Below are 25,194 nucleotides of genomic sequence, written 5' to 3'. Positions count from 1 at the left end.
GGTCACAGTTAAAGATGTTTCTAATTTCATCTTAAACTTTATGTTGGGATAATTTTTCTTTCTTTCTTTAATTTTTTCTTGCTTTCTATACATTTTGTGTTATGTTTACCTGTTTGTTTGTTTGTTGTTTTGTTTGGTTTACTTTTTTTTGCTGAGGAATTATCATGTTTTCGTTGTTTTTTTCTCAGTGTCTTTTTTTCTCAGGGGAGGACTCAAAATAAACTTCTTATCTTTTTAAATATATTGTATGTACTTTATATCTTAGTGCAAACTAAGACTAACTAAACATATCTAAACACCAGGAATAAGCATATGCTAATCACCTCTAATATACTATTCATAGAAATTACTCCAGCATACGGCCATAAATAAACCATAGTGGATCTGGCGTCCATTTTATTGCAACTATATACTGTATCTGATTATGCATACTAACACCTGTTTTTTGACGATAAATACCTGTTGTTTGCCAGCCAAGATGGCTGCAAGGCAAAAAAAGCAAACACCCTGAATAATATATTATGTGCAGTGTGTGGAAATGAGTGTGTGTTTGGGGGGTTTGGTAATCATCCTCCCTGTGAGTAAATGACAGCCCTGTTTGCCCAGAGCTCCCATGGGGAGTGGTGCATCAGGCACTAATATGAATGTTCTCCCCTAGGTAAATGTCAGCCAATCCCCCCCCCCCCCCCCCCCCCCAGTAAGCCCTTCCTCCATCCATCTAGCTTTCAATCCATCCTACCATTCCCCATTCCACTACTTGACCACCTTCCACGGTCCTCCCTCCTCTTTTGTCGCCTCCATTTTGTTTTTTTCTCTGCATTCGTTCCCCTGAGGCCACTTCCTCCTGACCTCCCCAGTATCCTCTTCCATCTCCTGTCCCCGAGCAAGCTTTCTATCTGTTGCACATCAACATCGATCGTGCCGTGGCAATGACCTGAGGAGAGTAGTGGAAAAGAGAGGAGAGGAGACAATTAGATAAGATATTGAAGGTGGAGAAGAAGGGAAAATGAAGGAGAACATAAACGAAGAGCAACGGAGTAGAAGTTGGAAGGAGGTTAGGATAAAACTTTGAGGATAGAGGACTGATGTTGAGCTTGAAATAAAAGGAAATAGTTGGCACCCTTCTCCTACTAAAGACAAAAAAATCCTAGTGGAGGTTTTGTGTGGACAGGAACTCTGTACCACTTTGTTCGCCAGATCCTGTGAGACAAATGTGAAATGGTAGAAGAGAAGTCAGCCATGAGCCGAGCCCGCCTGCTACACAGACTGGTGTGAAACAGAGCCTGATTCCCAACAGGTGCTGTGGAGAGAACGGGGCACGGAGGGTCATTCAAGCCTCCTACACACTGAATGTCATCTGAAATACACACACACACACACACACACACACACATATATATTTATGGAGTCTGTATTCTCGTGGTGAGGGAAAAGAGGCTGTTTTTACAGAGAACAGATGCACAGCCAGAACTTTGTCCATCAAAATGCATGAAAATAACATGTAATCTGGCAATATGTACAGAGCCATTTTGCCAGATTACATGTTATTTTCCTGCATTTTGCTGTGATTGAAATTTGCAAGATGTATGCAAATATATATTCCCAGGAAATGTTTGTCTTAATTTGGCTTGCGTGTATACAATACCATGCAAGAAATGCTACCTTTCTAGAGATCCTATACATTTATCCTATCACATTTTAGCACATGTTTTATGATGTCTGCTGTTTATGGAACTATACTATGGAAAATATTGCAGACAATAAATGTTGATCTCCTCGCTCTTTCCTCTTTCAGATTGGTCAGGCGTCGAGCTGAGGCTTAACTCTAAGGAGACTGGTCAGATGCTTATCAGCACAGAGGTCAAATTCTACAACTGCAGCGTCCACCAACTGTGAGTATCTCTCTCAGAGCCAATTCATTCTCTTTTCATTTAGAAAAACAATGCCCCAGACCTGCTGCCCATAAACCACCAGATCAATGCTCCGGGAATTAGTTACAATTTGTCCGAAACCTTAGCCGGCCCCAGTCCCCCTAAAAATATCCCCTGTAAAGACTAATGTAATGTGATAGCTGACTGCTCCCTGAGCTCCGTAACAGGACGTTTCTGCGATCTCAAACGCGCTGCGGTACAAAACACGCAGCTTTCTGCCTAACAGGTCTTCAGTAGGGATTTCATGCTCGTTTTCATGCCATGTCTGTCCCTGATTGAGTGATGTTGAATTCAATCCCTGGATTGGAGATCTCAGTGTCGGCGGTACCTTTGCAATTGCCTGTTTTATTCCAGTGTGGCACATTCTGTTTGTGCTCGATCCAAAGCCCTTGCCAACTTGGGAGAATCACTGAATGGAGAGAAGGGAAATCACAGCAGTGACACAGCTAGCAGGGGTGCAGGAATCGTAGCATGTGATACTATCATCCTTTCGCCATCCCCTCGACATTAACACAAAATGTGGTTGCCACTGTGTCCTTTGTTGTTCTGCATCTCTCGCTCTCTCTCTCACACACACACACACACACACCAACACACCAAACACACACAGGCACACTGCCCTATAACTTCATATGGCTGTCTGCTGTCTGAGAACCCTGTCTGAGTAGCACAGAAAGCAATTACCAGCTCTCACATCAGTTCAGTTAATTGGCAGCCACAAACACAGCCACACACACGCGCACACACACACACACACACACACACACACACACACACACACAGTTAAACACACAAAGAAAGATGCATACACACAAGACCATACGCTTTCCCTAGCATGCTCGGATGCCAACTCGTGCTTTCTCTCTCTCTCTCTCTCTCTCTCTCTCTCTCTCTCTCTCTCTCTCCTCTCACACACACACACACACACACACACACACACACACACACACTTACACACTATGTACACTCTATTTGCCAGACGTGAATCGTTTTGCAGCCATGAAAACTTCACAATAAGCAAGTATGCATAACTCAACCTTATGTCAGAGAGAGAGAGAGAGAGAGATGGCGAGCCAAGTGCGACTACAATACGCTCTACGAACAACTGCTCATGAATACATAGTGTAGTAAATGCCATCACAATCAATTCAGAGGCTTTGCTATGGCAACTTTGAGAGAGAATCATGTATTGTAGCTTCAGGCTATTACCGACTCCTTCCCGTTTTTCTTGTCCATGCTTGAGTTAAGGGCTGCAGCTAACGATTATTGTCATTGACGATTAGTCTGTTGGTTGTTTTCTCGATTAATTACTGTACCTATACCCCGGTCAAGTCGGTATAGGTGACAGAAGAAGACTAATGCCAGCCATTTGGAGATTTTTGGCTCAGCCATTGTCAGTTGTTAATGATGCTGGGTTTTGACGTCTTCTCAGTGTACTGGAGCCGAGATTTAGTGTTCAGTCTAACTGTTGTAACTGTTATAGTTTGCCACAAGTCTTCAAATTTGGACGAAATCTTGTCAACTGCTACTGGCGTAAACAAACCATCCTCTCTCAATCCACATGGCTGCTTAAGATGCACGTGAAAGAAGTCATCGGACTTTGCGTTCTTCATTTTTTTTAAACTTTACTCAGTACTTTGATATTGGGAATTGTATGAATTTTATTTATTTATTTATTTTATTGACGCTAGCCTGGGGAAATGTCAGGGCCCGGGCACTGAGCTTTGAATAGAAAAAAGGCATGGTACTTTTAAAATACTGCTTTGTTCTAATTGACAGCAATATCAGAGAAGGTCCAGATAATCTGTGTGTAAAAACACCCTTGGACCCCAGAGGAATTATTAAGTACTAGTATTGGTACTCGGTATCGGCAAGTACCCAAATGTAAGTACTTGTAGGCTACTTGTACTTGATCTTAAAAAAAGTGGTATAGGTGCATCCCTAGCCAAAGCCCAAGATGTCTTGTTTTGTCCACAATTAAAAATCAGTTTACTGTCACAGAAGAGTGAAGAAACTGAAAAATATTCACATTTAAAATGCTGGAATCAGAGAATTTTGTGTCAAACCGATTAAACTATTAAAATAGTTGGCGATTAATTTAATAGTTCAGAACTAATCAAGTAACATTACAGCTTTACTTGCATTTGCTCATCTATTTGCCAATGTAACCAGTACACAGTAATTTACTCACATGTACTGAAGTAGTATTCTTAGGTCACTTGCTAGTAATAATACTAGATTTTTTTCTTGTAATGTAGTATTTTTTCATTGTGGTATTGATGCTTTTACTGTAGGAAGGGACCTGAATACTTCTTCCACTGCTGGCAGTACAGAATATATACCACAAATGGCAGAAGTGCTCACTTCCCGTACTCAAGTAGAAGTACAGATACTTGTGTTACAAAATACTCTGGTAAAAGTAAATACCAGCAAATAGCAAATACCATTATTTTGATTCAACAGCCCGGTGTTACCTAGGTAACAAGTGAAGAACACAAACAACATAATCGCTAGCTAACTTGCTTTAAATGTGCCAAAACTACATGCCAATACAACAACAGACTTAAATGAACTGACAACATAAGTTATATGACTTCCAGTTCTCACACAATCTCAACTGATTATCCTCCGAACAGTGTTGGAGCTAAATCCTGCTCCATTCTCAGGGTTCATTCAATTAGTAGTCAAAATCTCAGATGTGGATGTGTGAATCCATTTTTATTACATATGATATCCTAGAGACAAATACAGAGTCAACCTAACACGGCTCTCCCCCAAATTTGTCTGACTCTCTGCTCCTGGACCCCTGGTCTTATTCACAAAGGGTGGGGTCTCTTGGCCACAGCGGTGTGTGTGTGTGTGCGTGCCTATTCGTTATCTCTTCAGTTGGAATGTGACTTAAAGTTTATGACCCTCAGTTCAGGACTGGCAAAGCAAAAGATCAGTGGGCCATAAAGAGGGACTGCAACCAGAGACATGATGTGTCTCTCTAACGTCATCAATTCAACTTCTGACACATTTGTAGAGCTGGATTATAACAAAATGTAGCAGAACATCTTATATTATAAAACAGAAGTCTTTCATCTTAATGTAACAAACAACAAACTATATACTTATGACAACAAACTTAATGCATGACCAACATGTCTTCATTTATGCTGAAATAATGCTTTTACCTTTTAGCTTAAATGTATAGTGCAAATCACACACAATGTTTAAGCACATATAACATTTTAAATTCCAACAACAGCTAGTCTCTTTTTCTTTTCTCTGACTTTTTTTCCGTGTGCCGTGCGCACCCGCTCGCGGTGTGAGGCGCGTGTCCGCACTTTTCTCCGACATGCACTCACAATCACACCTGATAGACGACCTTTAGTACAAAACTAAAGTAACGAGCCAATTTTGTAAAATGTAAGGAGTAGAAAGTACTGACATTTGTGTTTAAAATTGAAGGCGTAAAAGTAAAAAGTCGCCACAAAAATAAATAGTAAAGTAAAGTAAAAATATTTGAAAAATCTACTTGAGTACAGTAACGACGCCTAACAAAGTATTTGTACTTAGTTACTTCCCATCTCTGATATATACACACTTACACATTGTACATGCATATTGTACATGCAAAAATGCTAACACACACACCTAACAGCTGGCAATTACAGCAACACTCCCAACAATGCTGGGCTAATGGTAATTGCAGGATCAAGCTGCGCCAATGTCTTATTTGTCCTCATTACTCAACGTTCATCCACACTCTCTGTCTCTCTTCCTCCATCTGATTCAGGCTACAAGAGCTAATATGGAGCCTACCGTTCACACATGACACGCAGTATGAATATATGGCAATGGAAAATATATGTAGGGAGAACTTGGCCCAGCAGATATTAGGTACTGTGCCAACCACAAGGGCACAACAACAGCAGGGGCCCACTTGGGATCTGAACTAATTTCCTCTGTGGTAAAGTCGCAACCTCTCCTTGACTGGGCTGCTTTCATCTGACTCTCTTCTTACGTGTGTGTGTGTGTGTATGTGTGTGCGTGCAGGTGTCTGTCATGTGTGAACAGTGCCTTCCGCTGCCACTGGTGCAAGTACCGCAACTTGTGTACCCATGACCCCTCCAGCTGTTCCTTCCAGGAGGGACGAGTCAACGCCTCAGAGGTTGGTGGAACACACACGTGCACAAGCGCACGCATGCATATAAGCAAGCTTTGCTAGCTCAACTTTCTCTTTCCTCCTCTCTTCCTCTCTCTTGCACTATCCATCTCTCTCTCTCTCTCTCTCTCTCTCTCTCTCTCTCTCTCTCTCTCTCTCTCTCCTCTCTCTCTCTCTCTCTCTCTCTCTCTGTTTCCTTCTACCTGCATCCTGCTCTGGGTTCCAGCTCTGTGTCGGCCTCGGGGCATGTCTTCAGAAAGACAGCCATCTAAGCTCTTCTATTTCTGAATTGCCGTTTCTCATTCGGAACTCTTGTTCTTTGCAGTGGCAATTAACACTCTATTATCTCTGGAGTTATTGAGCTTAGCATGTCTTAACAATGACACACATAACTCATGTGCGCTAGATGCAAAGTGCTTGAATTATGCCTGTCTGTGTATGTTTTTTTTCCATGTGTCTCTGGCTATTAAAATATATAGTTTTTGGCCATTTGCTTGGCGGGCTGGCAGACAGACAGATGCCTACGATTTGAGATAAAAATGAAATTGCGCTGAAACCATGCAGGAACTCATTGTGCACCTTTAAGTTACAGGACATGGGGATCTACTGGCAACACCACAGAAGGGATCACTCCATCAGCCTTTTAATTGATACATATTTGCAGTGGAACTCGCACACAACTTAATTATTTAAATCAGATGCTTTACTCCATGTCAGTATTATAAATAAAGGCCGGTCTCACTCTGTCTACAAACACCGAAAACATATAGCAATAGTGTCTGAAAGGTATGGGATCAGTATATGATGTCATCAGAGAAGACTCAAGATTTATGGAAGTGGAAGGTTTAAGGCCACCAACACCAAAACGTCAGTGTGCGTTGCTGCTGTGATAGTTTGTCTTGGTGAAATTATTGCTTTCACATCATTTTGATAGTTGAGTTGACCTTAAAATTACCGCCTTGTATGTTAAGCACTAATTTAATAATTCTCTTAATCAGCCGACCCAGTTTCAAAATTCCGCTCTTGATAATGAGTTATTCAACGCTCCGACTTCAGCTCAGAGCTCTCCGAGGTCACAGGAGTCACTTTGAAATTCTAACTTTCGATGCATTTCCATTTCAGCTGCACTCATCACATTTCATGCTAATTTAATTTTTTGCTGTTTTGTTGGCACTGACAACTGTATGTTTCTGTATGTTTGAAACACAATGTTGTGGTAGGATGAGACAAAAAGGAAATCTTAGACAACATCAGGCCATTCATAGGCCACAGCTCAGGGGACGAGAATATGTAATAATCATTTATAATTGTGTTTTTCTCTATGCAGATTCAAGGACTGTAGACAGCTCAAATAAGAGAATGTTTTGTTTCAATTCTCCTTTGGGAGGTCGGTGGGCCAGCAACACTTTTGCCTACTTCCCAGAAAGCAAGATAGGCTGAACTAGGTTTAATATCTTTACTTACCTCAAACGTTTAGCTAAACGAAACACCTCCAGCATGAGTTCAAATACACCTTCAGTAGGACAGAGAGAGTTGGGACGGCACTGCACAATAACACATCATGGTTAAACTGTACTGCCTGCTTAATTGTCTCCTCAGTGGAGTCTTCATTCAGTTCTCCTGTGTAAGTCATCAAAGCCTTCTGAACATTCTTCACGTGTGTGAAGTTTTTCCCTTAACACTTCCTTCCCTGTCCTCCAGGACTGTCCACAGCTGGTGCGCTCTGAGGAGATTCTGATCCCAGCGGGGGAGGTGAAGCCTATCACCCTGAAGGCCAGGAACCTGCCCCAGCCCCAGTCCGGCCAGCGAGGCTACGAGTGCGTCCTCCACATCCAGGGTGTCAGCCACAGAGTCACCGCCCTCCGCTTCAACAGCTCCAGCGTGCAGTGCCAGAACAGTTCGGTAGGTCGTGGGGACGCCTGCTCACATTGTACCAGATGAGGTGTGTGTGTCTGTTACAAGGAATCACAGCTACTAATAGCTGAGGCGTGTGTGTCTGTTACAAGGAATCACAGCTACTAATAGCTGACGTAGCAGTTAACATTAACAGGATTGTCTCCCCACCCTGCGTGATGCATTTAATGGGAGACTGAGACCTAAACTGGATAAGTGTATGCTTTTCTACCTGGGAGGGGTCGTGCTGTGTTAAACTGACTCACCCAGCCGCTGTTTCAGTTCGCGTCTGAAGATGGTTGTTCCTTCTCCACCTACTGCTTGGGCTGGGTTAAATCAGCTTCACACCAACATGCCCACTCATGATTCAAATGTCATATAAGTTCTGACCCCCACCAAAACAACCACATAACTTCCTGAAAAACCAAGACTAATATCATAACAGTGTTGTTGTTTTTTTTGTTATTTGAGTACACATCGCCCATTTTATATGAAAACACATATACTGCACATTGGTAATTATAGTTGGGTTGTGTTGCTTTCTATAGAAGACGAGTTCCATACCACATTGCCACAGTTTGTGTGTGTGTGTGTGTGTTATTTAGTTCGTGGAGACGCAGTAGATGCAGCCTCGGTAATTACACTAGAGAAGACTGCTGTGTGGCTCAGCCTTGGAGTCAAGCACAAACTGACTTCTGCAGTATATTCCCAGAGGAAGCACACACGTACACACTTACTCCCCCCCCCCACACACTCTCACTCTCTCTCGCCCACACACACACACACACACACAATACACACACAATAAAAGTCAGGCTGGAATTAAGGGCATATGAGGCAGTTAAGGACAGTATATCCAAAGGCCAGAAGGGAAGCTCAAGCTTCTGCTCAGCTGTCCGATTCCTCGTGGCTTCTCACCATGTCAGCTCTGATGATGAGATGACGAAACCTGGGGGTAACTTTAGAAGGACATAGTGCTGCATCTACAAGGGCTCGGGGGAATTTAATTCCCAAACCGCCCATTGAAATCCCTATTTCTTTTTGTCTTTGTTCTCCCATCTCTCTATCTCTTTCTCACCATGCTCGGCCTCCAGTATCTGTACGAGGGAATGAAAATCAGTGAGCTGCCTGTGGATTTCTCGGTGGTGTGGAACGGCAACTTCATTATCAGATAACCCGGAGAATATCCAAGGTAAGAACATGAGATGCTGTTGTCAACATGTGCTGGCAAGCAGGATGAAGATGGCTAAATCTAACGCCCTTCATCATTTGTTCCTAATCTCTCTCAGTATAGTGTGGGTATATAAAAATAATAAATGTGTTATTGGAGATAGAAACAAAGAACAGATAGCCTGGCACTCACAGCAGACCTGCTGTCTCTTTTATTTAAATAAAAAAATACATTCCAAATAAAAGTGCTGGTTGCTCAGTTGTTGTTTTTTCACTGTATATCCATTCTGCCTCCCGTATCCCACAGTGCACCTGTACAAGTGTGCAGCCCAGCGGGACAGTTGTGGCACATGTCTGAAGGCAGAGAGGAAGTTCCAGTGCGGCTGGTGCAGTGGAGAGGGGAGGTGTACCCTGCTGCACCACTGCCCTCCCATCAATCCTTACACCACCCGCTGGCTAAACCTGTCCAGTAAGAATGTCAAGTGCACCAACCCACGCATCACTGAGGTCAGTACCCATAATCCTCAGTCTGTCCGTCCTTTCTGCCCACACACATCCAATCAATGTGCAATAATCAGCTACCACGTGGCTGCATCTCGATGCAGGGGAGCACGAGGCACTCGGCTGATATTGTAGGACTTTACTTGCAATTCAAAAGCGATGCCAGCTTGTAACTAGGGGTGGGACAAAAATATCGATGCCTTTTTGAAATATGTGATGATACGCTGGTGCCAAAAATCAACATTTTGATAAATAAAACAAGGCGCTCTGACTGGATTTCCCTGCTCCCAGCGTCACTACTTCATGGCTCCTCGACACATGAATGAGAGAAACTTGGACGTAAGTTAACCAAAGAGGAAGAGAGACAGAGGAACGGGATGACGGATGGCAGTTTGAGGAAAATAACAGATGCCCCAGGCGCAGTTAAAGTCCAAAGTCTGGACCCATAGTTGCTCTATGATTGTGTCATTTTAATTCACACACTGAAAAAGTTGTGCTACAGAATTATGTTTGGACTTATAAAGAGAGAAAACCTGCACTTAACCTTTTCACAAGCATTTTCTATTCACAGTTTCACCAATATCGTGATTTATCAGTGTAGGATTGTCTAGCAATATATTGAATATCGCAGAATTGCTGTATCGTGGTATTATCAGTATCATGAGTCCTGTATCGTGAGGTAGCCTGTGATCCCCCCCCCCCGTAACAGCTTGATAAGATGTTGACGTCGGTGACAGTGGTTATGCTATAACTTAGCTAAAGACTTGCTTTGTATTCTTTAAAGCATGCCATAACCACTATAGCAGTAAACCATAGGTTACACGAGATACTGGCATGCTCAATTTTGTGAAACAGCTATACAAAATGTCTTGTGAAGAGATGGAGTAGGACTCTTGACAATGAAATGTCTAATTTTCTTTGAGAGCGTTTGAATGCGACACAGCTGTGCTCTTTTTTTCCGCTGGACCCAGGAAGAATGGGAATTAGCCTTAAAGAAGTTTCTAATGCCTGCGGATGTGTCAATGTCCAGTGTCGGGTGTCTTCCTGTCTCGTCGTGTTGTTTGTCTTATTCTAAGAGCATTTGTTTTTGATGAAGAGCACAAACAGAATATGCTCCACTTTGTTTTTGTGTATGCTTGTGGATTTACCTGTGTGGCTGTATGGGTTATGCTCACTGATGCACATTCATGTGTTCTACTCACCTTCAGGGTGTACCCAAGGGCTCTGAGACACACACACACACACACACACACACACACACACACAAACAGAGGGCCAGAGATATTCGCTTTACAGGTCTGTCTCTTTGACATCTGCCTTCTCCTTGTGCAGTATGCGCTGATGCCTCCTCATATATTTTAATGTATTTTGTCTTCTCACAAGGTTATTGCAGCTCTTTGAAAGTAAGTTTGGCACCAAAGTTAAAAAGGGAACCATATAAAAGAACCACACAAACAAAAGAAACACAACACTAAAACTATTCCTGTTGTAGCTAAGAGTTATAAGTCTTTTTAATAGCTTACTGTTCATGAAGACAGTTTTTCCACCCACTCTCTGAGTCTTCTTAGACATTGCAACTAGAGTCTGACGGATTTTTAAGGCCGATACGATACAAATATTTGATGATTTAAAAATCCAATATTCCAATATATCGGCCCATATGCAGTATATTTAAAAAATAAATCCAGAAACGCGTGACAAAACATAAACAGAGTTTATCCATCAACATAAACAAACAGATTTCCCTAACGCTAGATATTTGTAGTTATTTATGAGTTCTCACCAAAATAATATGATAATGCATTTTAAAAATAATAATTTCTTTTATTGTCAGACAGAACAGAGGAACATTAAAATATATTAAAGTTCTGATAAATAACATGTATAAAAATACAAACTTAAGATATGAAATTTAAAGTCCTCTCAACCAAAACACAGGGGTGTTACCAACAGGGATGTTGTAGAGCACCCTCTGGTGGACAAACTATGCAACGCCAACACTCACAACATGGTTGAAGGGTGTTTTGTCCGTATTTATTTGAACTTTTTAAATATTCATTCATCAGAATCATTTATTTATGCATGTATATAAAATGCAAAAAAATTCAATGTAAAAATAAAAAAAATCATTTATCAGCCAATATAAATGCAGATACTGATAATATCGTCGGTTCTAATTGCAACCAACCAAGCCAATGTTTGGATACCCCCCCCCCCACCTCAGCAACATCAGGGCCATGACCTGGAAGTGCTTATTTGTTTTCCCATAAGTAGGCCTTTGCTTGCTCTGGCCAAATTCTCATCCCCGTGGGTGGGTTTGCTGTCAGAGGGAAGTCAAGCCAGGAGGACATACTATTTAATTAGGCCTGGTAATGCACCAGTGCATTGTGGTTAACCCAGCAGACCCCTCTACCTCCACATTGATTTATTTGGCCTCTCATTCCACCGCCGCAAATTCCCATCTAACTCCAGCCAATTAAAAAGTGAAGTTAACCACTTGCTTAATTGATTTGCTATACTGTATGCAGATAAGACAGAAAAAGAAGCCATCCCAACTTTTTTTTTTTTTTTTTTTTTTTACCTCTGCCTCTCCCCGTTTCTGTCTGTATCCCCCCCCCCATCTCTCTGTGTCTGGGTCTTCTTCCCTCCCAGTGTGTGTCTCTGTGAATCACTATCGCTGACTCATCTTGGCAAATTACATTATGCTCTTGTGTAACTCCATTATTCTTTGAGTCTGTCATTCTGTGGCACATGCTCATTGCCATCCAGTGGGACATGCCTCATTCCCCTCTGTGTTTTCATTAGCGTTATGATCACAGTATATGATTACCAAGGCCACCACAAGCCCAGAACATCATCTGTTACTCTGCCAGCATTAAAAGCAAAGGGGGGGAAAATGGACGATTACCCGATATTCAGCAAAAGCTTTAAACTTTTAACACTGGGAGGAGAGTATGTGATAGTGCCGGTGTGGAAATGGCAAAGCAGAAGTATGACATGAACAATATGAGGAAGAGTATAGTCAAACATTAAGCATCTGTAGGTACGATATACGTTAAATTATTGGATCCTTCTGTTGATCATTACTCCTGTCCTGTTTTAGCTGATAAGATACCATCTCAAGTTTTTTCCAGAAAAGCTATCTGGAATATCTACCGAGAACATCAGGTCCATGTGTCAGCTTGTCAGAATAAGGCCTTACAGAGTTGCTCGTGGTCAATAGTCAGGCAGAAATCCATCATATATTGAAGGCAAAGACACACCATTTGTCCATCCACAGCAGCTGCAAGGCGTTACATTCTGAGCTTCTGCGATAGCGCCTTGAGTGGAGAAAACATATTGCCAAATACATACAGAGTGTTTGCCAAGGATCAATGCAACAAGTTTACGTTTGTGGGGGAGTTGTCAATGGGCATTCTGAGAAAAGAGGGTATTCCAAAAAAGTTATTTACACAGCAATTTAGTAAAGTAATGTCTGACTGACTCATGATAAATCCCAGATTCAGAGTGTTGCAGGGTGAGTCTTTGCCTTTACATTCAGGAGATGGATACAGTTACAGTTGTGAATGAGAGCAAGGAGAGTCTGAAGGGTTTGAGTATGGTGAAAAGAGGCAACAGAGAACAAAGGACGGAGCTGGGGAACTGAACCAAGGAAAGGCGGGAAGAACGATGGGGGGGAGGGGGAAATGGAGCCCCTGTGGGCTGTCTGAACTCTGTTTACAACTGTAGGTGGCAAAACCAACTCCGCATTAATTTAGACGATGCGCATGAGCACGCACTGCACATACACACAGACACGCCGGTATTCCTCCGGCTCACTGCCGATGAAGTCGGCGTTTCGTTTGTGCCCCGCCCCACCCCCCTCTCCCGTCTCTCGGTGATTACAGTTTCTTTAACAAGCAGACATCCCCTGGTGGGCTGAATTTATTAAATAATTTGGTTTTTAATGTATGCACCAAAGCCCCCATCATGAGCTGATTTGTATACATACTAGCACATTAGTAGATGTGCCTACCACAAGATAGACCTTGTGAATAATTAATGTTTCTATTAAGTGCCATGGTGCCTCCCACCCTGGGCCATTAATATTGAAGAGATGTAAGCCCCTGCTAACAGCAGAGGGAACGACATCAAATGAAGCTGGGAGTTGGATAGGCTTATGAAAGGCATCTCCTCAATAGGCTTTGGCCATGGCTTCTGAACAAGTTTACAGTGTAGCAAAGATGCTTCCCTGCGTCCTTGTGACAGCAAATATAAACAATATGCTGTTGCCTAAGGATAGAAAAAAAGTCGGATTTTTCGCTTTCTTTCTCCCTCACAGGGTGTATGCAAGCTATTGTTGATATTTGGCCACCAGAGGGATTGTTGGCCTGTCAGTCAGCATCATAGTATAACTGTACTCTCATCACCGCCGGTACCTTAAGAGAGTTGCTGCACTGTGTGCTACCCTTCATTACACCAGTCAGCAGGAGGAAAACATGTTGGACAGTAAAGTGAGTCTTTAGCCAAAACAGTATATAGGTTACACATCCCTAAAATGAAAAAATAGTCTTTTTAAACACACAGTCAGTATACTCACGGGGAAAACCCGTCCCACAAATCCCTTTTACCATCTTCTGCCTTTTTCCTTTTACCACTAAAAAAACCCTTTTCATCATGCCCCGTATCTCTTTCTGATACGACATTTAAGCCCCTGGGTTTTTAGGATTATTTTGTTAGGGAAAAAATCAGTGTTTTTTTTTATGATGCCCGAAAATGCTACTCACAAAAAATTGTCCCGGGAAATTAGCCCCAAGTCCAAAGACAAAGGATAGCGCAAGTTTTTTTAAAAAGTGTATCAAGGGCCAATTCATTTGAAAAAGAATGGAATCTACATAAATTCTTTAAAGAAAAAAGGGGGAATCACCCCAATTCATTAAAAAAAATGGAACTCCATCAATTCTTTTAAAAAAAGACGGAAATTCCCCATAAATTCTTTTTAAAAAAAACGGAATTCACATAGAGTTCAATGATTCATTGAAAAAATTTGGGTTAGGAATTTTGATCATAAAATGTACGAAAAAAGTTCAAATAGAATTGTACATTTTAGGATAGTAATGGAGTGATAAACTTATTGCTCGGTTGTTTGTCCCTTTCGGGGGGTTCACTACTTGGACGTGACAACCAGGTTGCATAGCCCCCTGGGGGGGGGGGATTGCTCTTGCGGGTGTATTTATGTAGCCCTTTGGGTGCATCAAACAAATTTTTCCCCCCCCCCATTATTTTAGCTATAAGTCAAAAACCACCGACAGACCTCCCCAGGTGCTAATTTTTGGCCATTTCTCTCCGTCTCTGCAGTTTTTCCGTTTGCTCAAACAGCAATTATTCCCCAAGGAACCTTTTTATACCCTGCTTACAATTTAGGGCCTCATCCCCTCTTTATCTTTATTGGTTTTGGGCCAAAACCCTGCAATGTCTAAGGGAAGTAGTGGGGGGAAGTGCCACCCTAACTGGGAAATAAATGTACAGAAGCGCAAGAGTGGGAGCGATGTCAACTGATGGTGTTTTTTTAGGAATTACCCTCTTTTACGTGTGATAACCAGGCGGCACGCCCTGCTCCAAAAGGTTTCACAGGGGCATGGATGGCAGCACTGGGTGGAAATAAGGGGGAGTAAAAGGGCGGGAGGGTGTGCATGCATGTCCAATGAGGCTTCCTCTTCCTTCTAAAACGTCTGTATGTTAAGACAAACAAGCACGCTGCTGGTGCTTAGAAGAGGAGGATGTGTCACCTAGCCTGAGGAAGACGTGATGAGAGACAGAAGGAACAGAGAAGAGGCTGTTGAAATATAAAGATAAACTCCACCCTTCTAAAGATTATCTTCAGTACATGACTGCACTGCGCTTCCTCTGTTCTTAAAAAAAAGTCATTAGGATCTGGTTTACATGCAATCAAACTACAGCCTCATGTAAAAGGAGGCTCCTTTTTTAAGATTTAGTTCCTTTGTTTGTGTAAGAAATACAGACGACACAGAGACAAAGAGCAGCACTTCTCTCACGCCTCCCAACCTGGAGACGTCGGTGGCAGCGTGAGTCTTTAAAGTGGTGCTTGTTTTTCTATGATCCGCGGATGAATCAAGGCTCCGACTGTCTGCCAATGGCTAGCTCAGTCGAATGGCTTTCATGCATGGATTAGACTGTCTTCCTGTGCTTGGTCCACCGTGGGAAGGGCTCAATTTCAGTCCCAAGGGTAGGAGGAGGAGGTCTCCCAAGCTTTTAGCCTGCCCATCTGTGATACAGCACTGCTGTCCTGTCACTATCCCCGCCTCACCTGTCAGCCATCACGGCTCATAGGACTGAACAGAGTGGCATTCACATTACCTCTGCTGCTCATCCCATTTTCTCTGCCCTCTTCTTTCTTCCAGTCTCTTTTCTCTACTCTCAATTTTTTGCTCTTCTGTCTCTCTCTCTGTCTCCCATGCCTTCTCTCCCCTCCTCTCTCTCTCTTCTCTCTCAGGCCCCTATGTTTCTTATGTAACTATCACTAAGTCTACTCGAATAGCTGCTACCATCGCCTGACATGGATATATTTAGCCATTATGTTTCCCCCCCATCCCACCCCGTCTATACCCTGCATGCCCAAGCAGTGCTAAAAGATTCATGTATTCAGACCCCTCAGGCGGTGCAGTGACACACTTACTTTACATCCAGAGCAATTAATGTCCACTGAATCTAGATTACAATGCCGCCATCCCAAAGGGAAGCCGCAATGCCCTAGTGGGTGTCGGGTGGGGGGGGGGTCACGGTCACGTGGCGCTTTGCGGCTCAGTAAGCGGGCACAACTGACTCTAGTTTTTTTTTTTTTTCTTTCTGCTTGCATGGCCAGTAATAGCATATTGATTGTTTACATAGCACTCGCTGCTCCACACAGCAAAGTGACAGTCATCTCCTCCCCACTGCCCTCCTCTTTCTCAGTCTCCTTTATCTCTACTTTTACTTCTCTGTCCACCAACACTATTGTCTACTCTCTTGGACTTTCTTTATCTCCTTCCTCTTTTTTCTCTCTCCCTACTCATACTCTTTTTTTTTTTTTTTCTTTTTTTTTTTCTCCTCCTCATCCTCCTCCTCTTCTCCTCTCTTGTCTAGAGGGCTGGATGATGGCCAGGTCGGAGCCTCAACGGGGCTCTGCAGCACAGAAGGCTGTCTGCCACCCTGTGCCAAGGGCATGCTGGGCAGCCATATTGTATTTTATGAGTAGATTGATCTGAACTAAGCATTAATATGGCCCTGTGTTTATCATCCATGCCTCAAAATAATAGATTCTGAGCAGGTACCTAACCAGAATGTTAACAATCCATCACATGTTTTTAGGTTATGATTTTATCGGATTTACCATTATATATTCTAAAGCAGGGGTCTTCAATGTTTTTTAAGCCAAAGAGGACCCCTTAGCTGAAAGAGTAATGGAGCACGGATCCCCTTGTGTAAAAAATGTAGTAAACTGTGCCGGATGGATGAAAATGGATGGATGGATATTCATATATATATATAGTACACATTATGTTTTAATATTCACATGTTTACATGTGAATATCATAGTGTCTACTTTACCTTTAGGCTGTCATCAATATTGTGTTATTTTTCATGAATATGCCGATACAGATTTGCTAATAATGTGCTAGATTTATGTTCATTGATATTATAAGCCTTATTTTAAAAATATTTATTAAAGAAACGTATTAAACAATAACACCCCTGAGCACCCCATGTTGAAGATCTTTGTTCTAAAGGAAAGAGTTGTTAAAGAAAAAGTAGTTTAAAAGTGTGGTCTCAGTGCGTGTGTGTGTGTGTGTGTGTGTGTGTGTGTGTGTGTGTGTGTGTGGTGTGTGTGTGTGTGTGTGTGTGTGATGCCATATTTAGACAGGAAGCGCTACAAGACGTGTGCCATTAGCTACTGTTGTGATTAGAGCATGCTCTCGGCACAATGACTCATGGCATGTTGTTCTGTTGTTGCATGCATGGGGAGTGTGCTTAATTGCTTTTACAGCCACCTGGACCGTAAGAGCATATTTAGCCTTGAGCATCCGTGGCAACCTGGGCCCATTTATGATTTCAAGACAGGTCCATAAATGAAGAGAAAACGTCTTTCAATTTTTTTACCAAAAGCGTCCTCAAACCGTTCTCGCTGACTTTGGCTTTTTTACCTTATGCCCTGTAGGTGACGCCAGTAGCTGGACCTCCAGAGGGAGGCACACGGGTGACCATCCATGGCATGAACCTCGGTCTGGCCTTCTCTGACATGGTCGAAAACGTGGAGGTGGCGGGGGTGAGGTGTACCCCTGTAGAGGAAGGCTACATCATCGCTGAACAGTAAGTCACACAAACAAGACAAGCACAAGCACGTTATTTTAAATCGGCTTTTAGTCATATGCTGATTTGAAAAGTACACACAATGCAACTGATGCTGAGTTTCAAGTTAACTAAAAGCCATATATATTGTTAACCAAAGAAAGTCTCAGTTAGCCATAGGTTTGTCATACTGTATGAACACTTAGTTTTGTGTGAAACCGCTCGGTGAAATACATCTGTCGTCGCACACAATATACGCCACCTAGCTTGATGCTCAACATGCTCGCTAGCTAGCTAGCTTAGCTCTGTTCCACAACACATGTTACGTTGTCTTACCTGATGTGTTTTATCCAGTGAATGGCTTTCAGCAGATAAGAAAAATAACAGGCAAAATCCGCTGCTCACCGGAGTAACATGGAGTTACATCCCCAGTACGACACGCAGAGACATCTTAGCTTCAGCGAGACGTCATCTATGCAACTTGTGTATTCTTTCTAATCTAGTCTTATACTTCAACAGTTTAACAATAAACTGAGACTTTCTTGACTTGCGAAATTATCTATTAAACTGACTAGTTTTTCTGTCCCCATTCACTACGTTCATATTTTTTCTGAGTGAAGGTCCCATGGTAGTCCACCGGGGGGGGACTTCGCCTCTCTATGCAGCATGGACATCTTTAAAAGATTATTAACCTTGTAAACTCTCCAGTAGAAATGGTCCACCAGTTCCTGCATTGGTATTTTTTTCCTATTGTGATGTAATATCCTTGGAGTATCTTCAAATGCTTGATATCCCTAAAATCAGTACAACCTACGCTTAAAGGTTATGTAATTCACTAAACCACTAGCACTAATAAAAGCATTGATATTATGTCATAAAAAAATAAAAAATTATACATGCATTTGTGTCAAATTTGAGTAAATAAACACAGAAAACATTTTCAAACAAAAGATTTTGAAAATAACAAAGAAACCGGATGAACAAGATGTTCACTCCAGAAGTTATTAGAAATTTGTATAACAGGGAGTTAGGTAACTATGTACCACAAAAGAAGAAGAAGAAGAAGAAGAAAAATGGAAAATAAACCCGCCAGAGCAAGAAAAAATGAGTCGTGGAAGTACGTGGGGAAAGGTGGAGATTAGAAATTTAATTTCAATTTGGTCAGACGAAAACATTAAAAGTCAACAGGAAAACACTTACAAAAATGCCGACATTTACAAAATTTCATTTTCATTCATACGGAAAAGTACCCGCCAAAAAATGGCAACACGCCAACGTCAGACGCAACACACGTACGTGGTGATGACACGCAGTAGGTATGTCATGGAAAGTTCTTTAGTGCGCTAGCAAAATGACTATGAACTGGATCAAATGTATACAATGGAAATAAACACCAACGGGGTTTGGATATGTTATATATGGAGTGCAAAAGCTAACAAACTCTGGTAAATATATGTGTTTTTTTTAAATGAAAAGCTGTTTCCTCTGCTTCATCTCTGCTTTAATGAAGACTGGAGCAGGTCCAGACAGTCTTGGCCCTGCCATTGCTGTTCTCCCCCTGCAGCACACTAGCCCAGTTCTCCCTCTCTCTGTGGCGCATGTAGTCAGCAACAATCCCACAACAGCTGTGTGTGTTTTCTTGTGTTTACCTCCCTAATTGTCCCATGCTGTGCATACATCACGTTAAATTCTGTCGCGTTCACCCTGAACTAATGAAACATTGCCCATGCTTCACAACTTGCCCATCTCCCCCTTAGCTAGAGACACAGACGTGTGCAGAGTAGGAAACCCAGTGCCTTATGGTTGTTTAACCTCCCCAGGAGATGTAGACCTCGCAAGGGAAAGGCAAGGACACACACACACACACACTGTGCGGATGCTTCACCCTAAACCATTTGGATTAGGTCTGATTTGGTATTGAGCGTCATTAGTGAAGGAAATGCAGTTCTTTATGAAAAATCTAATCCTATTGTAGTGTTTGATGGATGGCACAGAAAATAATCATTATGCAGCTACTATAGGTTAAATCATTACACTGTGCAAAAGCATTACATCATGAGGAAAGAGAAAAATGAAACATGTACAAAGATATAGGTGTAGTACAACATGGCCACTGGGTACTCATTATTCTATACCACAGTCATCACACATTCAAATGTTGAAGTGATATTTTTGACAGGTGCTCCGAAATAATCTAGTTGATTTCAGTTAGGATGAATGTCTCCTTCCTCCACGGACTCGGAGTCAGTTGGAGTACAGTGTAAAGTTTTAAATGTATCGCTGCGCACTGAGGCCCAGCTGGCACCCATACACATTACATTACATATCCACGCGCACACACACACACACACACACACACACACACACACACACACACACTCTCCAAAGCTATCACTGACATGGCTCTCAGAGGAGCCTTTAACCCTAATTCTTTCTTTGGCCTACTTCTGCCCTCAGAAAGGGAACAGCTTAGCACTGCACCATTGCTGTAACTTACACACTTTTTGTTACAGAACACATGTCACACACATACATGTGCTTGTATAGTTGCCATTTAACTTACTGGTGAACTTTATAATTTACTTGGGATGTTGTCCAGGTTTGGTGGTATTTGAAAAAGAATGAGCAGTGTGGGTGACTTACAGTATTTCTGTGGTTCCTAGCTCTTTACTGGGCAGTTGTAATTAAAATTCACTATGTGCCACTTGGCTTTAGGGGACAATTTGTCAGCAGTGCACTGATCTGACAGCGCTTTAATCCAACTGGGACAAGCTAGGGAATTCTGGGAATAGACTGAGCGAAATTAAAAAAAACTAACCTATGACCCCTTTAGTCCAACTTCAATGGAGTGTGAGTCTTTGTAATAATATTCTGAGCTGGACTTTTATTCAGAGCCTTTCGGTGTCGTATTGGCCCCATGGTTCATTATATGCGTGTCCTTATCTGACTGTTGCCGTTTAATTCAGTCACTAGGATGGCCTGCGTTGGACAAAAAAGGGGGGGGGGAAGCATACATATTTATGTGTCTTTTATGTTGCTACTTCAGAAGAGTGTGTGAAAGCTACTCCTGCTTTGAAGTAAAAAAAAAAAAGTCTCAACTTTTGTGTTTTCCAGCAGTCAGCAGGTACATTTTTCTGAGGGCTGATACTACTCTGCTGTATTTTTATAGCAGCCATATTGAGTCCTCATTAGTAAGAATTCAGTTTAAAAGTAACCCTCGGCTTATGCTGAATGCGCAGGCTTCTTGATGGACACCGACAAGATTGCGGTTTTGAAAAGCCAAACATATTCCCATAATAAATACGCCGTCACACAAAAGGACCGGTGTAGTAGGCCTTCAGGTGGGGAAATAAGTGAGTGATCTGTTTCTCCGCGGCATTGTGAGAAGAAAATATCACTTCTGTCTGTGAGTAAATCCTCCTTTAGCCACTGTCTTCCACATACTTCCTCCAACAAAGCTCTCCGAGTCTTTTGTTGTAATTCATATGATCAGCGCTGGAGAAACAGCTTCTGCCCCTGCCATCTGCCCGCGCCACATATTCTATAATGTCTTGTGCTTTACTACTCCCTGGCACCACTGATCAATAGACGTCCTCATTTTAGTATGTAATTTGATCTAGTCACCTGCAGAGCCGGTATTGATCCCCGCTGTGTGATTTACATTAAGCGTGCCAACCAGAGCGACCAGCGCTGTCGGGGGGCCGGGCTGTTGGTGGGAAATTGTCTTCGTTCGTGCTGGGTGTATCGGAGTGCCAAGGAGGAGGAGCACTGGTTTCATTTAAAGACTGTCATCTAAGGGGAGGGGGTCCTGGTCGATGTCTGGATGTGTCCCGTAATGAAATGAGTGAGACAACAAAAGAAGATTGCAGTCAGAGTGGTAGATAAATCGATATCAAGCTGCGAAGTGTTTTGATTACTTTCTCTCAACTTCGCTGACTCATTTAAACGTATGACTTTAATTTTTAAAAGAAAGATTGCGTTCTCTCCACAGTCCAGCGGAAATCTAACAAATAGCTTGTGTTTTTTGTTGCTGTTGTTTTTCATTATCATTATGTCCAGTGACTTTAATGAATTCTTGTGTGTCTTTTGTAGGATTGTATGTGAGATGGATGCAGCTCCTGTCGACAGTAGACCAGGTCCAGTCCAGCTGTGCGTTGCAGAGTGCAGACCAGAGCTCAGGGCTCGCTCCTCGCAACTCTACTCCTTTGTGGTACGACTGCTGTTACACGTTGCTCTGTATCCTCATATAATATAACGTGCATTAGTAAAGTGTGCTGTAGTCCCAATGAGACAAACTGCAAGAGCTGCATTAAAGTGATGCAAAACATAAAATTAATTTGATTAAAAGTGATTTGCACCTTCTTGCAAAGTAATTGTTTATGTGCCACAGGCAAATAACTATCTGTGAGTCGTCATGCTTATCGGCGCAGTAATTAAGCAGCTCTGTGTACATTATACTTACTTGTTATTTGGGAAATAACCTTCCTCCATAAACTGCACCTGGTTTTCAGTAATGATCTCTGCAGCTATCTGGCTGTATATGTGCTGTTTGGCTTTATTGAGATAGGATCATGGAGCTTAATTAATATAGCCTCATATTTTCAAATGTACTGTATTCCTTAGAAATCACTAGCTGAGCTGCATTAAGTTAGGTGTTGCTCAATGGATGGGAAAAGATTGTATAATTTATTCTACAGTAGAGATATATAATGGAGATCGGCATGGGGAACTTTCCATAAGATCATCTCTCAATGCAAATCAAACCAGCTATTAAGCTAACTGAAATAAAACCAATCTCTAAGTATGGTGATGGGGGGGGGGGGGTGCATAGTATCCTGGATCCGTGAAAATAACTGGCCTTTACAAATAAAAATGTGCCTGCCTCTATGGGAATTTACGATATGGGTGTGTATACTCACCCCTGTATTTTAAGGAAGAAAATGTATTTATTTGCAATACATTATTCATATTCAAATTGGTGTCCTTAAAAGGTTGGATTTTCCAAAATATTTTGAATTAAGGAATTAAGATCAATTTCCAAAAGATTTTTTTAAAGTTTTTTTTATTCCTCTCTTTTAATCAACTTTAGCATGGGTGTGTAAACCTTCTCAAGCCACTGTATATACACTCTATATATAGAAATGAAAACACTAGATCAAAAGTGATTAGAAGGTTGGACAGGGTCATAAGAGACAGAGAAGGAAAAAAGGCAAATGAGGAATCAACTTGCTAAATTGGATAGCAGCACTGCACCTGGCAGGTGAACATTAGCCGCTCCCCATTCTCGTTGCACGGTCACACACACATTTCCCCGTCTCTGTCTTTTGCTGTCTGCTCAGCCTGCAGCCAACACATAATCTCGATTCTATTTGCGCTCTCTCACAACTTCACAATTAGCACTCCCTTAACAATTAACAGCAGTCGGTAATTACTGCTGTTGTTTCCAGGGCACCTGCTTTAGCCTGCATCCTGGAAGTCACAAGTCAGTCTGCTGATAGTTTTGATGATCTCGGCTCTGTAGTAAATGCTCGGCTGCTTTTTCTCACCAATGTTACAGCTGCTACCGCAGTGGAATTCCTTGAAGAGTACTTGGCAGAGACTCAATTTGCCACCACTTGCAATTGACTCTTATTGCAGGCCACCTTAAAAATACACTCTTTCAGCCAGCAATACTTGAAAGGTCCCATGGCGTTAAAATTTCACTTTATGAGGCTTTTTTAACAATATGAGTTCCCCCAGCCTGCTTATGGCCCCCCCAGTGGCTAGAAATGGAGATAGGTGTAAACCGAGCCCTGGGTATCCTGCTCTGCCTTTGAGAAATGAAAGTATATGGCGACGGACTCTTCCCTTATGAAGTCCATAAGGGCAAGGTTACCTCCCATTGCTTTGAGCTGACCAGGAATTGACCCCCCCATGTGCGCAGATAATATGGCCTCTCCAACGAGCAAAGTACAATTGGCCAAACCCAGATACAGTACAGTTGGGCCACACCCATGGGTATAAAAGAGTACAGACTTAGGGGACCACTAAGTTATGGATAAAAGAGACTTCAGATCAGTATAAGGGGACCACTAAGGTCTATATAAAAGAGATTTCAGATACAGTATTAGGGGACCACTAAGGTCTATATAAAAGAGACTTCAGATACAATATTAGGGACCACTAAGGTCTATACAAAGAGACTTCAGATACAGTATTAGGGGACCACTAAGGCCTATATAAAAGAGACTTCAGATACAGTATTAGGGGACCACTAAGGTTTATATAAAGAGACTTCAGATACAGTATTAGGGGACCACTAAGGTCTATATAAAAGAGACTTCAGATACAGTATTAGGGGACACCTAAGGTCTATATAAAAGCATCCAAAGAGGACCATGTCATGGGATCTTTAAAAGTAAGCAAAAGGGCAGCATAAATCACACTGAGTGCATTTACTTGTTTTTAAATTGTTTTTGTGCACACAGAGGCGTGTGTGTTTGTCAGTGTACGGGTGTGTGCCTGCGAATGCGCGTGTTTTTCATAGTACGACTGGCTGTCTGCTTGGATATTTCTCCATTTGTCTGTGTGACGGTGGGCTAGCTGCCTGCAGCTGTAAACACTAGTTATTTTCAGACTGTCTTAAAAAGCTTCACTCAGGCACACACACACACACACACACACACACACACGAGGAGGATCTCTCTGGAACTCAAAGAGCTTCTGGTTTTATCCTCTTTTTTTCTCCCACTCCCTTTTCTGCACTCTACTGCCATCGGCCTTGCAATATGAATAACTGTAATTTGCTGGGGATCTGTGATATTATGTGAAGGTTTTTAAGAGGTACCACAGAGATGCTGCCCTTTTACCTGAGAAAATACCCATCTTTTACTCTGCCTTTTGGTCCTTTGCGTTGTTCTTCCATTCTGCTCCTTCCCTCTTCCTTTGCTGTGCTCTCACATCCCCTCTCAACCTCTCTTTCTCTGCTTGTCTCTGTTGTGTAGACTCCCACAGTCACAGGTCTGTCCCCGAGCAGAGGTCCAGAGTCTGGGGGCACCAAAGTAACCATAATGGGAGAAAACCTTGGCGCCGGCAGCAGTGTCAGCGTTCAGTTTGGAAACCAGACATGCGAGTACTTTGGGTGAGACTTTCCTCTTGCACACATTTAAACCATAAAAGTCCAATTAGTAGCCCATAAAGTTTAATTTGCTAAAACAGCCTGCATGATCGGGCTTTTGTTTAACA

General features: G+C 42.3%; 1 protein-coding gene across 1 annotated transcript in view; it reads left to right on the top strand.

Annotated features, from left to right (window-relative positions):
- Window positions 1-25,194, top strand: part of plxna2 (plexin A2) — a 222,147-nt gene that overhangs the window by 136,045 nt on the left and 60,908 nt on the right. The window contains 9 exon segments of the mRNA XM_032519890.1: window positions 1,796-1,892; window positions 5,973-6,087; window positions 7,783-7,983; window positions 9,069-9,143; window positions 9,145-9,166; window positions 9,452-9,651; window positions 17,840-17,991; window positions 22,063-22,180; window positions 24,954-25,090. Coding sequence (XP_032375781.1) covers window positions 1,796-1,892; window positions 5,973-6,087; window positions 7,783-7,983; window positions 9,069-9,143; window positions 9,145-9,166; window positions 9,452-9,651; window positions 17,840-17,991; window positions 22,063-22,180; window positions 24,954-25,090 — 1,117 coding nt within the window.

This window comes from Etheostoma spectabile, chromosome 7, assembly GCF_008692095.1.
Source record: "Etheostoma spectabile isolate EspeVRDwgs_2016 chromosome 7, UIUC_Espe_1.0, whole genome shotgun sequence".
NCBI classification, from domain to species: Eukaryota; Metazoa; Chordata; class Actinopteri; order Perciformes; family Percidae; genus Etheostoma; species Etheostoma spectabile.
The sequence above is the reverse complement of the archived record's forward strand: the minus strand, read 5'-3'. Positions and strand labels throughout refer to the sequence as shown.